General features: G+C 40.2%; 1 protein-coding gene across 1 annotated transcript in view; it reads left to right on the forward strand.

Annotated features, from left to right (window-relative positions):
- The window catches only part of WDPCP (WD repeat containing planar cell polarity effector), a 377,262-nt gene that overhangs the window by 337,701 nt on the left and 23,056 nt on the right, over positions 1-16,505 (forward strand). Inside the window, exon 16 of the mRNA XM_056127073.1 lies at positions 13,034-13,128. Coding sequence (XP_055983048.1) covers positions 13,034-13,128 — 95 coding nt within the window. The remainder of the gene's footprint in view (positions 1-13,033; positions 13,129-16,505) is intronic.

Below are 16,505 nucleotides of genomic sequence, written 5' to 3' on the forward strand. Positions count from 1 at the left end.
ATAAGGAAGGACAGCATCAAAAGGGACACCATTCCCCCATAACTTGCAATTGAATAATTTGTCCTTCCACAGTTCCAAGCAGCTCAGGCTTTTTACATTGGGTTGTCCTTTTCTCCTTCACAGATAGCTTATGTTAATTGAGGTGCACCCACTACAGTGCTCTGAGGCACACCCAATTCCACAGGGGCACTCGCAATCCTCCATGTATATGTTTAACTTCTCCTTTCTATTCTACTTCCCCTGTCTGTAAATTCTGCCTCTCACGCTTCCTCACACACACCCCCACCCGCCTCCACAGAGCAGATTCTCTTTTCCTATATTAGCCCTGTTTGATTTCAATAAAGACGTTGCTGGCAACCAGTCTGTGACCCATTTTTCTGTCCACCAATCAAGGGAGTAACTATTGGTCCCAAAAGCACTAGGGGATACAGTCACCCATGACAGCAGTGACAGAGTTGAGACCCAGATTTGATCCCCAGTACTTCATGGGCCCCCAAAGTGCCACCTGCAGTGACTCCAATCACAAAGCATGAGGAAGCACCTGAGGTACACCAAGTATAACTACCCTCCAAAGCAATCCTTAGGAAAAAGAAGATGGGTGGCATCACCTTCACCTTCAAACTGTACTACAAAGCAGTAGTAATTAAAACAGCATGGTATTGGAACAAAAACAGACCTGAACATCAATAGAACAGAATTGAATATTCTGTCACAGACTCTCAAATATATGATCACTTAATCTTAATCACTTAAAGGAGCAAGAAATGTGAAGTAGAACTAGGAAAGTCTCTTCAACAAGTAGTGCTGGGAAAACTGGACAGCTACCTGTGGGGGGTTGGGGGGAAAGCTCTGACCTCTGTCTGACGCCAGGCAAAAAAGTCAGATCAAAGTGTATTAAAGACCTCAATATCAAACCTGAATCCATAAGGTACATGGAGGAAAATTTGTATAGAACTCTCCATGATATTGAAGTTAAAGGCATCTTTAAGAATGAAACACCACTTACCAAGCAAGTGAAAGCAAACAAACAAATGGGACTACATTAAAGAAGCTTCTGCACCTTAAAAGAAACGGTAACCAGAATACAAAGAGAGCCCACAAAATAGGAAAAATATTTTCCCAATACCCACCAGATAAGGAGTTAATATCCAGAATATACCAGACGTTAGTAGAATTGTAGAAGAAAAAAACCTCCAACCCCCCCCCCAAAAATGGGGAGAAGAAATGAACAGTAGCTTCCTAAAAAAAAGAAATACAAGTGGCCAAAAGGCACATGAAAAACTGCTCTGCATCAGTAATCATCAGAAAGATGCAAATCAGATCAACAATGAGATATCATCTCACATCACAGAGACTGACACACATCAAAAATAACAAGAACAACTAGTGCTGGTGCAGATGTGGGGAGAAAGGGACTTTCTTTCATTGTTGGTGGAAATGCCGACTGGTTCAGTTTTTTGGGAAAACAATATGGGCATTCCTTCAAAAACTACAAAATAAGCTTCCATATGACCCTGTAATACCACTTCTGGGAATATATCCTGAGGGTTCAAAAAAGCACAGTAGAAATGACATCTGCTCCTGTATGTTCATTGCAGCACTGAATCTGGAAACAACCCAAATGCCTGAGAACAGATGACTGGTTAAAGAAACTTTGGTACATCTACACATTGTAATACTAAGCAAGTGTTAGGAAAGATGAAGTCATGAAATTTGCTTATAAGTGGATGGACATGGAGAGTGTCATGCTAAGTGAAGTGAGTCAGAAAAAGCGGGATAGACATAGAATGACCACTCTTTTGTGGAATATAAAATAACATAATATGAGACTGACACCCAAGGACATTAGAGACAGGGCCAGAAATGTTGCTTCATGGTTGGAAGCCTGCCTTATGAGCTGAGTTAGAAGGCAGCTGGAATAGAGAAGGGGTCACTAAGTCAGTGATGGTTGGCAGGATCATTCGGGATGGGAGATGTGTGATGAGAATAGAAAAAGGACCAAACATGATGGCCTCTCATTATTTGTATTTCAAATCATAATGCCCATAAGTAGAGAGAGAGAGTAAGAGGGAAATTATCTGCCATTGAGGCAGATGGAGGGATCAAATGGGGGGGTATACTGGGGACATTGGTGGTGGAAAATGTACACTGGTGGTGGGATGGGTGTTCAATCATTGTATGACTGAAACTCAAACATGAAAGCTTTGTAAGTGTAGCTCACAGTGATTCAATTTTAAAAAATAAATATAAATATGTTTCCAAAAAATAAGCCATCTTAATTAAGCTCCCTAAGACATAAGAATGAAATTTGGCAAATTAGTCTACATGTTTTCTGTGAATCTATTGCTATACTTAAGAAAGCTGATCAAAAAAAAATCAAAGGTATCCAAATAGGAAAGAAAAAAGTCAAGCTCTCACTGTTTGCAGATGATATAATATTATACTTACAGAATCCTAAAGACTCTAACAAAAAAATTCTAGGAACAATAGATTTATATAGTAGAGTGGCAGGTTACAAAATAAATACCCAGAAGTACATAGTTTTCCAATATTCAAAAATTAAGGAGAAGAAAGAGATATTTAAAAAACAATCCCATTCACAATAGTGTCTCAGAAAATCAAGTATCAGAATTATCTTAACTAAAGAGGTTAAGGACCTTTATATAAAGAAAACTATAAAATGCTACTCCAAGAAATAAAAGAAGGCACAAGGAAATGGAGACATATCCCCTGCTCATGGATTGGGATAATTAATATTATAAAAATGGCAATGCACCCACAAAGCATTATATAGATTCAATGTGGTCCCTATAAAGATACCCATTACTTTTCTTTTTCAAAAAAATAGACCGATAGCACAGCGGGTAGGGCGTTCGCCTTACAAGCGGCCAACATGGCCGACCCGAGTTCGATTCCTCCGCCCCTCTCGGAGAGCCCGGCAAGCTACCGAGAGTATTCGATATGCCAGACACAGTAACAACGAAGTCTCCAATGGAGACGTTACTGGGCCCGCTCGAGCAAATCGACTTTTTTAGGGCTGGAGCGATAGCACAGCGGGTAGGGCGTTTGCCTTGCACGCGGCCAACATGGCTGACCCGAGTTCGATTCCTCCGCCCCTCTCGGAGAGCCTGGCAAGCTACCAAGAGTATTCAATATGCCAGACACAGTAACAACAAAGTCTCCAATGGAGACGTTACTGGGCCCGCTCGAGCAAATCGATGATCAACGGGAGGGCCTTTACCTTTACCTTTTATCCTGAAATTTATATTGAACAATAAAATCCCACAAATAACTAAAGCAATCGTTGGGAAAAAGAAGATGGGAGGCATCACCTTCCCCATCTTCAAGCTGTACTACAAAGCAGTCATAATTAAAACAGCATGGTATTGGAACAAAAACAGACCTGAAGACCAATGGAATAGAGTTGAATATCCTGACACAGACCCTCAAATGTATGAACCTTTAATCTTTGATAAGGGTGCAAGAAGTATGAAGTAGAGCAAGGAAAGCCTCTTCAACAAGTGGTGTTAGAAAAACTGGGCAGCTACATGTTAAAATATGAACTCAGACCTATTTCTAATACCATACACAAAAAGATCAAAATGGATTAAAGATCTCAACATCAGACCTCAATTCATAAGGTATGTAGAAGAAAACAAGGGCAAAACCTTCCATGACATTGAAGCTCAAGGTATCTTCAAAGATGAAACATCACTGACCAAGGAAATGGAAACAAAGATAAATGGGACTACATGAAACTAAGAAGCTTCTGCACCTCAAAAGAAACAGCCCATGGACTGGGAAAAATTATTTACCCAATATCCATCTAATAAAAGATTAATATCAAAGTCATATAGGACACTGTAGAACTTTACATGAAAAAAACCATCAAAAAATGAGGAAAGGAATTGAACAGAAACTTCCTCAAATAAGAAATTCACATGGCCAAAACACAGGAAAAAATGCTCTACATCACTAATCATCAAGGAGATGCAAATCAGAGCAATGAGGTATCATCTTATACTATAGAGACTGGTGTACATCCAAAAGAGCAACCAGTGCTGGCAAGATGCATGGAGAAAGGGACTCTTATTTATTGTTAGTGGGAATGCTGACTTGTCCAGCCATTTTTGGAAAACAAAATGGACATTCCTCGAAAATCTAAAAATTGAGCTCCCATTTGACCCAGAAATTGACTCATTTCACTTCTAGAAATATATCCTGGGTGCCCAAAAACACACAGCAGAAACATCATATGCACATCAATGTTCATTACAGCACTAGATTGCATTCATCTGGGGAACATAACGTAACAAAATAGAAGACTAACACCCAAGAATGGCCGAGATTAGTACCAGGAATTTTACTCCATGGCTTGGAGGCCAACCACACATGCTACGGGGAAAGGGAGCTCAGATAGAGAAGGGAACACCAAATAAAAGGTGTTGGGAGTATCCTCCCAGGATGGAGAAGCATGCTGAAAGTAGACTATAGACCAAACATGATTGTCACCCATTGCCTCTTTTGCAAACCACATCACCCAACAAGAGAGAGGGAGACCAAAAGGGAATGCCCTGCCATAGTGACAGGGTGGGATGGGGGGGTATAGGGAGTGGGAGGGATACTGGGATCTGTGGTGGTGGAAAATGGGCACTGGTGGAGGGATGGGTACTTGATCATTGTATAACTAAAACCCAAGCACAAAAATTTGTAAGTCTAGAACTGTACCTCATGATGTCTCACTAATAAAAATTTTAAAAAATATTTTTTAAAAAGTGTGTGAGGGTGAAGGGCACAGGTAAAGGGGTATATCTGATAACCTTTCATTATTTGTTTTGCAATATATAAGTCCCAAAAGGAAAGAAAGAGAGGGGGAGAGGAGAGAAACAGAAAGAGAGAGAGAGAGAGAGGGAGAGAGAGAAAAAGAAAGAAGAAAAGTACCTACTATAGTGGCATGCGATGGGACAGGGGCCAGGAAGGAAACTGGGACCATTGGTGGTGAGAAAAGTACACAGGTGAAGGGATGGGTGTTGGAACATTGTATGACTGAAATTCAGTCATGAACAACTTCGTAAATGTGTTTATCACTGTGATTCAATTTTATAAATGTAACTGCTCTATTTAAAAAAATAAGTTGCAACATGAAATTTGGGAGTCACAGCCATTGCCTAAGTAACTAGCCATTTCTGTCTTCCAATGCCTTCTGTAAAGAAAGTTTGATGATTAAAATTTTCTTCATCTGCACACACACACGCAGACACACACACACACACACACACACACACACACACACACACACAAAGAAAACTGACCAAGATAATTTAGAAAGATAATGGAAGCTAAAAAACAAAAAGAATACTACCATTTTCGCTACAGACTATTATGTCCTCCACTGAACTTTCTTAATTTTCTGTTCTACAAACCTTATTGTAAAAAAGAAGTTAAATTTTATTATAGCACTGTAGCACTGTCCTCCTGTTCATCAATTTGCTCGAGCAGGCCCTGTAACGCCTCCATTGTGAGACTTTTTGTTACTGTTTGGCATATCAAATATGTCACAGGTGGCTTGCCAGGCTTTGCGTGCAGGCGAGATACTCTCGGTAGCTTGCCAGGCTCTCCGAGAGGGGAGGAGGAATCGAACCTGGGCCAACCGGGTCTGCTGCATGCAAGGCAAACGCCTTACTCACTGTGCTATCGCTATGACTTTAATTAGTATGTCTCCAAAAAGGCTGAGTAACAGTGATCTTTTTAGATTCATAGATCTTTTAGGAAATCTCAATTCTCCCCAGGTTCTAATCTTAGCACTCACGCTCCCCTAAGCATCACCAGGATCAATTTATCCTCAGAACACTTACCTTGGAGTAGCCCCTGAGAACAGTTGGGTGTAGACCTCAAATAAAATAAATAAAAGAGTAAAGTTTCAAAATTATAAAGTTTGAAAGTACTACATAAATTATATATATATATGGGTTTTATATTTCAGTGTACTGTGATAGTATTTCCAGTTGTTAGGTTTTATAAATCAGTAAATTTTTCAGAAAGTAATTTTGGCAGTATATATAAAAATCTTCAAATATCACGACTTTATTTTTTTGTGAGTGAAATAAGGAAATTTTATTAAAAGGAAGAGAAAATAAAATGTGCTCAAGAGAGAATGCAGATTTCTTCAGAGACAGAAAATAGCCCTCTTAAGTCAAAAAAAAGGAAGTATACACCCCTGAAAGTAAGGCTTTAAAATTGACTTTTATATTTGTGTTTTAAATTTTAATATATTCATAGGAATATCCAACATGTTCTCCTAAAACGGATATGTTTACTTAGTGGAATTTTTTTTTAATTTTGGGAGCCTCCTCAGCAATGCTCAGAGGCCAGGGGGGCGCACCTGCTAATATGGCCTGACAGTGCAGGCTTGATGGTTCTGTGTTTAGGTTTAGTGGTACTGGGTGTCACCAGAATCACCCTGGGGGTACTGGAGGTCACCCCACAATACCTAAGAGTTCCAGGCATTAACCTCAAGGCTTCCACGTGCAATTCCTGTGCTCCCAGCCCTTCGTGCTATCTTCCCAGCCTAATTAAAGGTGTTATTGCACAAATTTGGATATAGCACAGTGTATTTGAATATTAGAATAATAGCCACTTAAAATTCTGGGTCTGATTCTAGATGAAATAATAAACTGTTTAATCCATGTCTTTCCCATTAAAGCAGTTAAAAATCCTAGATGTGCAGAGTAGCTGTTTGAGGACTTTAAAAAGTAAATAGTGAGAAAAGATAAAGGAAGATGATCAGAATTGGATGTACCTTGAATTCTGTACCTCCAAATTTGATGTATCTTTGTAGTGAATTTGTCAGTATCTTTTCTTTTAGTTTGCTACCACCTGTGCCTGGAAACAGGTATAGCAATGGAGGTGTGTGGCAGTATGGAATAATTTAGGTCTTTTTCTGCATCTAAAAATACTAAAGGAGATTAAGGATAGTTAAGAGCTTTGGAAAGCCAAGTGTGACCCAACCCACAACAATCTCCCCAACCCCCACACACATACCCAATACCCACGCCCAAAACAAAGTATTCCATGAAATGCCAAAGAGATAATAAAAGGGTTAAGTCCTTTGCCTTGTCTTCCTTCCAGAGTCTGCCATGTGCAAAGAAAAAACCTTAACCCTGTACTATCTCTCTGGCCCAAAGGTATACATCGTGGGGTTTTTTGGGGGGGATGGGGAGAGGTTCAGGGACACACCCAGCATTGCTCAGGGGTTACTCCTGACTCTGCACTCAGGAATTAACCCTGGCAGTACTTGAGGAATATTGGGTTTTGTTTTTTTTTTTTTTTTTGCTTTTTGGGTCACACCTGGCCATGCACAGGGGTTACTCCTGGCTCTGCACTCAGGAATCACTCCTGGCGGTGCTCAGGGGACCATATGGGATGCTGGGAATCGAACCCGGGTCAGCTGCGTGCAAGGCAAACGTCCTACCCGCTGTACTATCTCTCCAGCCCCCTTGAGGGATATTATGGGGATGCTGGGGATCAAACCCAGCATACAAGGAAAAAACCCTACCCACTATACTATCACTCTTGTCTCTCAAAGCTATATTTTTACGAGCATAAAAAACGTAATCAAATCACCTAATTGAAGGATTATACCCAAGATAAATAAAAAAAATTCAAAATTCAACAGGAAGGCAGCTCAATTAAAATGAGCATAAGACTTGAGCATACACTTCAATTAGGAATTAAACAAATCATAAACAGCCATATGAAAACAACATTATCAAATATTATAGCAATGAAAATTTAAAATCATAATGAGATGCCCTTGCGTATCTATCACATTTGCTTTAATTATAAAAACATACTAACACTTGTAAGTACTGGTTAGAATAGAGAGCAACTGGAATGCTCATACATTATGTATTTATATATTTTTTAGGAATAATTGAGGCACTGTGATTTACAAAATTATTCATGATGGAGTTGTTTCAGGTATATTAACATTCCAACGCTAATCCCAGCAATTCCACTACCAATGTCCCCTTCCCTCCATCACTATCCCCAGACCCAGCTTCTCTCCTACCCCTAAGCCTGCCATTTTGACTGGTATATAACAAATTTAGTATGAATTTGTCCAGTAAAACTTAAAAATGGCAGATGGAATTATGAGAAAGTCACTTAATCACTTAACTTCCCGTTAGTCGTCGATTTGCTCGAGCGGGCGCCAGTAACGTCTCCATTTGTCCCTGTCGCGTGCTAGTGTAGCCCAATGGCATCTCTTCGCTCCGGGAACATGGAGGGCCTCAAACCGATCGTTCATGACCTTGACAAAGAAGTCTGACCATCTGGTAGGTGGGCGGCCACGCGGTCTCTTGACATCCCATGGAATCCAATCAGTAACAGCTCTAGTCCAACGGTCGTCTTTAAATCTCATTACGTGACCAGCCCATCTGATTTTCGACACCTTGGCAAATGAGACAGCGTCCCTGATCCTTGATCGTCGACGGATGTCAGAACTCCGGATTCGTTCTCTCATTTGAGTGAAACGTGATATTCCAAGCATAGCTCTTTCTATTCTTCTTTGGGAGACCTGAATGGCGTTCTCATCTTGTTTGCGTAGGGCCCAGGTCTCTGAGGCATATGTTAATGCAGGAAGAACAGTGGAATCAAAGAGATGTGCCCGGAGCCGGAGGTTCTTCGTCCTCTTAGCTATTTCTTCGACGTTCTTGAAGGCGTTCCAAGCCGCTCTCTTCCTCCTGCGAAGCTCGGGTGCCAGGTCATTTGTCATGTTGACCTCTCGACCTAGGTACACATAGCTGTTGCATTCGGAGATGGTCGTTCCATTGAGAGCGAATGGGGCGTCAGGAACAAGGCTGTTTCTCATAAACATTGTCTTCGTAAGATTCAGCTGTAGTCCTACCTTTCCACACTCACGGTCAAAGTCGGCCAGCATTTGTGCCGCTTGGCTGATGTTTGGTGTTATTAAAACAATGTCATCAGCAAAGCGGAGGTGGTGTAGTTGCCGACCATCTATCTTCACTCCCATTCCTTCCCATTCCAGTCGTCGCATGATGTTCTCGAGGGTGGCACTGAAGAGTTTTGGTGAAATGGTATCACCCTGCCGCACCCCTCTCTTGACATCAACGATCACTTCTTTGTAGAATGGTGAGATCCTGGTAGTGAATCCGCAATACAGCTCACGGAGGATCCTGATGTATTGGGCTTGAATGCCCTGATTGACTAGGGCTTCAATGACCGCTTCCGTCTCAACAGAATCAAAGGCCTTCTTTAAATCAATGAACGTTAAGCAGAGCGGCATCTTGAACTCCCGAGAAACCTCAATGAGTTTGGTTATCGTGTGGATATGGTCGATGGTGCTGAATCCTTTGCGGAACCCTGCTTGCTCACATGGTTGTCCTTCATCTAGTGTTCTGCCAATCCTATTCAGGATGACTCGAGTGAACAACTTGTAGATGACAGACAATAGGCAGATCGGGCGATAGTTGCCAATGTCATGGATGTCTCCCTTCTTGAACAGTAGTACGGTCCTGCTGGTTTTCCATTGAGATGGAACCTTGCATTCAGACAGGTAGCGAGTGAAGAGCCGAGCCAGTGTATTGATGAGTACTGACGGCAGGTTCTTCAGGTGTTCAGGTCTGACCTTGTCTGGGCCGGGTGCTGTTTGTTTCTTTACTGACGAAATGGCGTGTCGGATTTCGGAAGGGAGAACGTTGGGAACGACATACCCATCCTGTGGAATTTGGTATGTCGGCAAGTGGACATGGCTATCGAAGAGATTTGAGTAGAAGTCATGGATAATCTTCTCCATTGCCGTTCTGGAGGATGTGATGGATCCATCAGGACGTCGGAGGGCAGTCATCTTGGTCTTATAGTTGGCGAAGGACAGGCGGGCGTTACGAATACTTTTCCCGGCTTCTGCCGCATCTACCAGTACTTCTGCTCTTCTCTCTTTGAGGTCTTCCTTGATCGCATCTCTGCACTGCTTTGCAAGCTCGACGTTAGCTTGCGGTTGCCTGAGGCATGCGCCAAACCACGCTGGCGAATTAGCTCAAGAGTTTTCGAAGATAGGCGACTTTTTGTGGCTATCTCTCTCTTGGCGTTCTTCGCACATTCATGGAGGTGCTGAACCAGTCGATCGTATTCCTCGTCAATGTTGTCAACAATGGCATCTTCCCATGTTGCCGCAATAGTACCAAAGAGTTCCCAGTTGGTGGTCGTTCTGGGAGTTCTCTTTTTGAACTTTGCAGCCCTTTCTGAGAAAGTAAATAAATAAAAATCTGTGATGAATTGCTGTATGTTTCTAACATTTCTTGTTTTAGTATAAAACAACCTTGCAAAACTAGTTGAAACTATGAATTCCCTAACCTGTTACCTGTCCATGAAAATCTGTGTAGTTTCTTCAAACTGAATGATAATCTAGCTGGATAGAGTATTCTTCATGAAGTATTCATTATTTCACTGGTTTTTTTTTTTACTACATCCTTCTGATTTTTCACTACATTCTTCTGATTCACATAGTCTCATTTGATAGCTCTGCTGTACATCTAATGGACTTTCTTTGTACATAAGCTCTTTTTTTGATATTTCTGCATTCAATATTTTGTATCTATCTTTGTATTTTATTATTCTGAGTATAATGTGTCTTCAAGTTTTCCTCATTGGGTCTATTTTCTCTAGGACCCTTCAGGTCTCTTGGATCTCAGTGCCTGTAATCCTTTTTAAGAATTCCGGGAAGTTCTAGGAGCACACCATGGCTGCAGAACATCTTGTACTATTCATAAGTACTGTAGCACTATAGCACTGTCCTCCCATTGTTCATCGATTTGCTGGAGCAGGCACCAATAACGTCTCCATTATGAGACTTGTTACTGTTTTTGACATATCAAATACGCCACAGGTAGCTTGCCAGGCTCCGCCATGCGGGCGGAATACTCTCGGTAGCTTGCCAGACTCTCCAAGAAGGGTGGAGGAATCGAAACCAGGTCGGCTGTGTGCCAGGCAAATGCCCTACCCACTGTGCTCCAGCCCATACAAAAGCAACACAAAATTAATTATTCAGTATCTGTCTGTGGCGCAGTCTTGAGTGGTGGTGGGAAAATTCGAAATAGTGGTGGTGGGAAGGTGTAATGGTTGTGGGATTGGTGTTGAAATATTGAATGTAATTAATTATGTGAACAACTTTATGAAAATAAAATTGAAAAATAAAGAAAAAGAACTCCAGAAAGTTCTTATCAATGTTTCTTCGTCACATTTGCCTTCCTGTTCTTCAAGAACTCCATTAAATATAAATTTACCATATTCAACAATCCTACTTTTCCCCTTCTCTTCATTGTTAATTGTTTGATGACAAAGACCACATTCATGCCTGGTTGTGATGCTCACACACTTATTGTTATGCCTGATGGGGCACATACAAACTGACTGAAGTGCTGGCATATGTGCCCACAGTGCTCACCAAGGACTGTACATTTTCATTTACAGTACTTGCACATGTGCTTGTGAAGTATTGTGTATGTTTTACTTACAGTGTTTGCTAAAGGTCACATACTTAAATTGCAATCCTTGTACAAATCTAGCTGAGGTATGCAAGAGATTGTACCCATTGTAGAAATAATGGATCCATGAACATCCCTGGAATGTCCCTGGTGCCCTTCAGCACCACTGGGCTAGAAAACTGTTATACCATCACAGTCCAAGCACTGAACCATCTGACCAGATTGGATCAGTATTGCTAAGAGTCATTCCAGGGGCCACTGATTGTTGCTTAGGAGATATTCCCCAGAAAAACAAGTATATCTAAACATATAATTTAAATGACATTTTTTTAAAAATCTAATTCAATAGTAAAAGATAATTATGCAATATTATATTTACATATTTTTTCTTTCATAACAGCCACATTTTGAGGAATTTAGGGAATTATAGAACAACACATAATATGGCTATGGAGAGGGGCATGGGTCGCATGTGATGCAAGAAATTGAACTCAGGGCTTCTTCCATATGCTAGGAATATGCTCCAGCACTTGTGTTCTCTCTGACCCTGTAAATAATATTTTATAAGGAAACATTGTTTAGGCGTCATTTTAAATATGTAGACACAGAAGCCAACTGTTCAGATGAGAACTCTGGATGGATAGATTTGGTTACATCTGTGTTCTTTTTCGGTTTTGTTTCATGTTTTTCAGTTTTTCTAAGTTAGAAAATCAAATTTGTTCAATAAAAAGACTTTAAGATGTTTACTGTTTATTTTTATTTTGTAATATCAAAGATGAGAGCAACACATTTTGTTTGATTAATTACTTCTTCTGAAAACCATACATGTAGAATATTTTATCTGTATATTAAACTTGAATTTAATTGTTCTTCAGGAGATTCTACAAAGTATTCTATAAAGTCCATTTGGGGACTGGAGAGATAGTTCATGAGTTGAGGTGCTTGCCTTGCATGCAGCAGACACTGGTTGGATCCCCAGCACTACATCATCTCTCTAGCATCACTGGCTACAGCACTTGAGGTCCTGACCACTGCCTGAGCACTGTTCTCAGGAGACTACTGAGACTCCTGAGTACTGCCAGAGTGGCTCTATCTCTGGCACCTCAGGGTCCAAGCAGCACCTCATACTCAGATCCTTGTATTGACCCCCACTCCCATCCATTTGGCTTGTAATTGCTAGGAGGGATGATCAAGGTTCTGAATATTGCTTTGGGAACATCCCCCCAAAGTAAATTAATAGTAAGAAAATTAAAAGCAGGTTTATTTGTTTTATTAATATATTGTATATAAGTGATTTTTTGGAAGATTTTTAAGAAATATTTTGAACAAGTTTTTTAATATTTTATACTTTATAATATATATTATATAATATATGATATAATATATTTATATATAATATGTTTATATATACTTTATACTTTATAATATATTAAATATTTTATACTTTATAATATAATACAACTTATTTAACCTATTTTCTTTTTTGTCCATTCTCTTTCCAATTCACAAATAAAACCCCTACTCTACAGACAAGTATTCAACAGAAGGAGTGAATTTGAAAAAGATATCTCTGCTAGATCTTTGATGACTATAACCTATAACAGAGAAGATGATGATAACCAAGGTACCCAAATTGATTACTTACTCCTGGCTCTGTGCTCAAAGATGATTCTTGTCAATACTCGGGGTACTGTATGGGGTGCTAGAATCTATCCCAGGTTGGTTGCATTCAAGGGAAGCACCTTACTCACTATACTATCTCTCCAGCCCCAAGTTTTATTCATTCTGTCCCAAGCTACATAGTTTCTTCTTTTCAGCAGCACAGTAGTATTCTGCTGTGTGTGTGTGTGTGTGTATATATATATATAAATGTTATCAAATTTTTGTATAATAAGCATTATTGTATACTTGCAGTGCTGCTACACCATGCCCACCACCAGATTGCTGGGTTCTCTCCACCACTGTCCTACAGTCTCCTGTGTCTCTGTCTGAACCTATATCTTGCTCCAAAACTGAGATCACAGTTCTGCTGAATTTATCTCAGAGTTCTTTGCACTGGAGATTATCTAATCCCTTGCTTTTTTTCTTCATACTCTACAAATCAATGACATCATCTGTTGTTTGTCTTTTACTTTCTGACTCACTTAGCATGATTTCCTCTAATTCCATTCAAGTTGCAGCAAACTACAAGATTTCATCTTTTCTCATATCAGAGTGGTATTCCATTATGTTTACACATCACAATTTCTTTCTACACTCATCTGTTGTTGAGCACATGTATGCTAGCTAGAATATCAATTGATATTTAAGTTCACTCACATTTTGTGTACTGTGAATGACAGTGCTATAAACATAGGGTTGCAAATACGTTTTCAAATTAGTGTTATCATTTTCTTTTAAAAAATATCTATTTGTGGAGTTCAACCAGTACTTGGTATATCCTTTATATCAACCCCTTGTTGGATGCGTATTTGGCGAATATCCTTTCCCATTCTGTAGACTGTCTTTGTATCTTGATCACTATTTCTTTTGAGGTGCAGAAGCTTCTTAGTTTAAGATAGTCCCATTTGTCTATCTCTGTTTTCACTTGCTTAGCCAGCGGTGTGACATCTTTGAAGATACCATTAGCTTCTATGTCATGGAGGGTTTTGCCAACTTTTTCCTCAATGTACCTTATGGATTCCGGTCTGATATTGAGGTCTTTAATCCACTTTGATCTTACTTTTGTACATGGAGTTAGGCAGAGATCTGAGCCCACTTTTTTGCATGTAGCCGTCCAGTTTTGCCAGCACAATTTGTTAAAGAGGCTTTCTCTGCTGCACTTCACTTTTCTTGCCCTCTTATCAAAGATTAGATGCTCATATGCTTGGGGGGAGATGTCAGTATAATCAATTCTGTTCCATTGGTCTACAGCTCTGCCTTTGTTCCAGTACCATGCTGTTTTAATTATTACTGCTTTGTGGAGTTGATATCAAGGATATACAAAGTACTGGTTGAACTCCACAAGAAGAAAACATCCAACCCCATCAAAAAATAGGGAGATGAAATGAATAGAAACTTTCACAAAGAAGAAATCCAAATGGCTAAAAGGCACATGAGAAAATGCTCCACATCATTAATCATCAGGGAGATGCAGATCAAAACCACAATGAGATACCATTTCACACCACAGAGACTGGCCCATATCCACAAGAACAAAAGCAATCGGTGCTGGCGCAGATGTGGCGAGAAAGGGACTCTCCTTCACTGTTGGTGGGAATGCCAACTGGTTCAGCCTTTTTGGAAAACCGTATGGACGATTCTCAAAAAAATAGAAATTGAGCTCCCATTTGACCCAGAAACACCACTCCTGCGAATATATCCCAGAGAGGCAAAAAAACAAATACAGTGACATCTGCAATTGTTTGTTCATTACAGCACTCTTTACAATATCCAGAATCTGGAAAAAACCTGAGTGCCCGAGAACAGATGACTGGTTAAAGATACTTTGGTACATTTACACAATGGAGTACTATTTAGCTGTTAGAAAAGACAAAGTCATGAAATTTACATACAAGTGGTACTACATGGAAAGTATCATGTTAAATGAAATGACTCAGAAAGAAAGGGATAGACATAGAAAGATTGCATTCATCTGGGGAACATAAAGTAACAACATAGGAGACTAACACCCAAGAATGGCCAAGATTAGTACCAGGAATTTTACTCCATGGCTTGGAGGCCATCCACACATGCTAGGAGAAAAAGGGAGCTCAGATAGAGAAGGGAACACCAAATAAAGGTGTTGGGAGAATCCTCCCAGGATGGGAGAAGCATGCTGAAAGTAGACTATAGACCAAACATGATTGTCACCCATTGCCTCTTTTGCAAACCACAACACCCAATAAAAGAGAGAGAACAAAAGGGAATGCCCTGCCACAGAGGCAGGGTGGGATGGGGGGGATGGGGGGTGGGAGGGATACTGGGATTCGTGGTGGTGGGAAATGGGCACTGGTGGAGGGATGGGTATTTGATCATTGTATAATTGAAACCCAAGCACAAAAATTTGTAAGACTACAACTGTACCTCATGATGTCTCACTAATAATATATATATATATATATATATATATATATATATATGGGGCTGGAGCGATAGCACAGCGGGTAGGGTGTTTGCCTTGCAAGCGACCGACCTGGGTTCGATTCCCAGCTTCCCATATGGTCCCCTGAGCACCGCCAGGGGTGATTCCTGAGTGCAGAGCCAGGAGTAAGCCCTGTGCATCACCAGGTGTGACCCAAAAAGAAAAAAAAATCTATAGGGGTACTATTGCTGGATCACATTGTATTTCAATTTTTGTTTTTTTAAGGAATCTCAATACTGTTTGTCATAGAGACTACACCAATTTTCATTCTCACCAACAGTGTACCAGCATCTTTTTTTCCCATGATATTTTCTGAGATTTGTTATTTCCAATCTTTTTTTATATAGACCATTCTTTCCAGATGTGATATCTCACTGTACTTTTGATTTGCATTTCCCTAGAAGTACGTTATGGTAAGCATTTTTCCACATAACTATTGGTTCCTGTCTTTCAATATGTGTTTATTCAGGGTTTTGCATTTTTTCTTTTTCTGTTTTTTTGTGGGGCAATGATATAAAGACCATGCAGTACCATAGATTGAACCCAATTCTCCCACATGTGAAGCATACGCCAGCACAGTAAACCATCTCCCTGGCCTACTTTGGCCCATTTTAAAAACTGGGTTGCTTCTAAACTATTGGTTTGTGAGTTCTTAACATATTTTTCGAATCAACACCTTGTCATACATTGGGAGAAGTCCCAGTTGCTAGCTTATAAGACATCACTTTAAGAATAGAAGAAGGCCAAGAAGAGAGTTTAAAAGACCAGAGTGCATGCTTTGCTCTTAGGAGCCCTGAGTTCAGTCCCTGGACCACATAGTTCTGGTTGTGATCTTTGGTTGTGATCCAAAAAACAAAGAACAGAAGGAACAATAAGCA

The sequence above is a fragment of the Sorex fumeus genome, unplaced genomic scaffold, assembly GCF_029834395.1.
Source record: "Sorex fumeus unplaced genomic scaffold, SorFum_2.1 ptg000006l, whole genome shotgun sequence".
Classification (NCBI taxonomy): Eukaryota; Metazoa; Chordata; class Mammalia; order Eulipotyphla; family Soricidae; genus Sorex; species Sorex fumeus.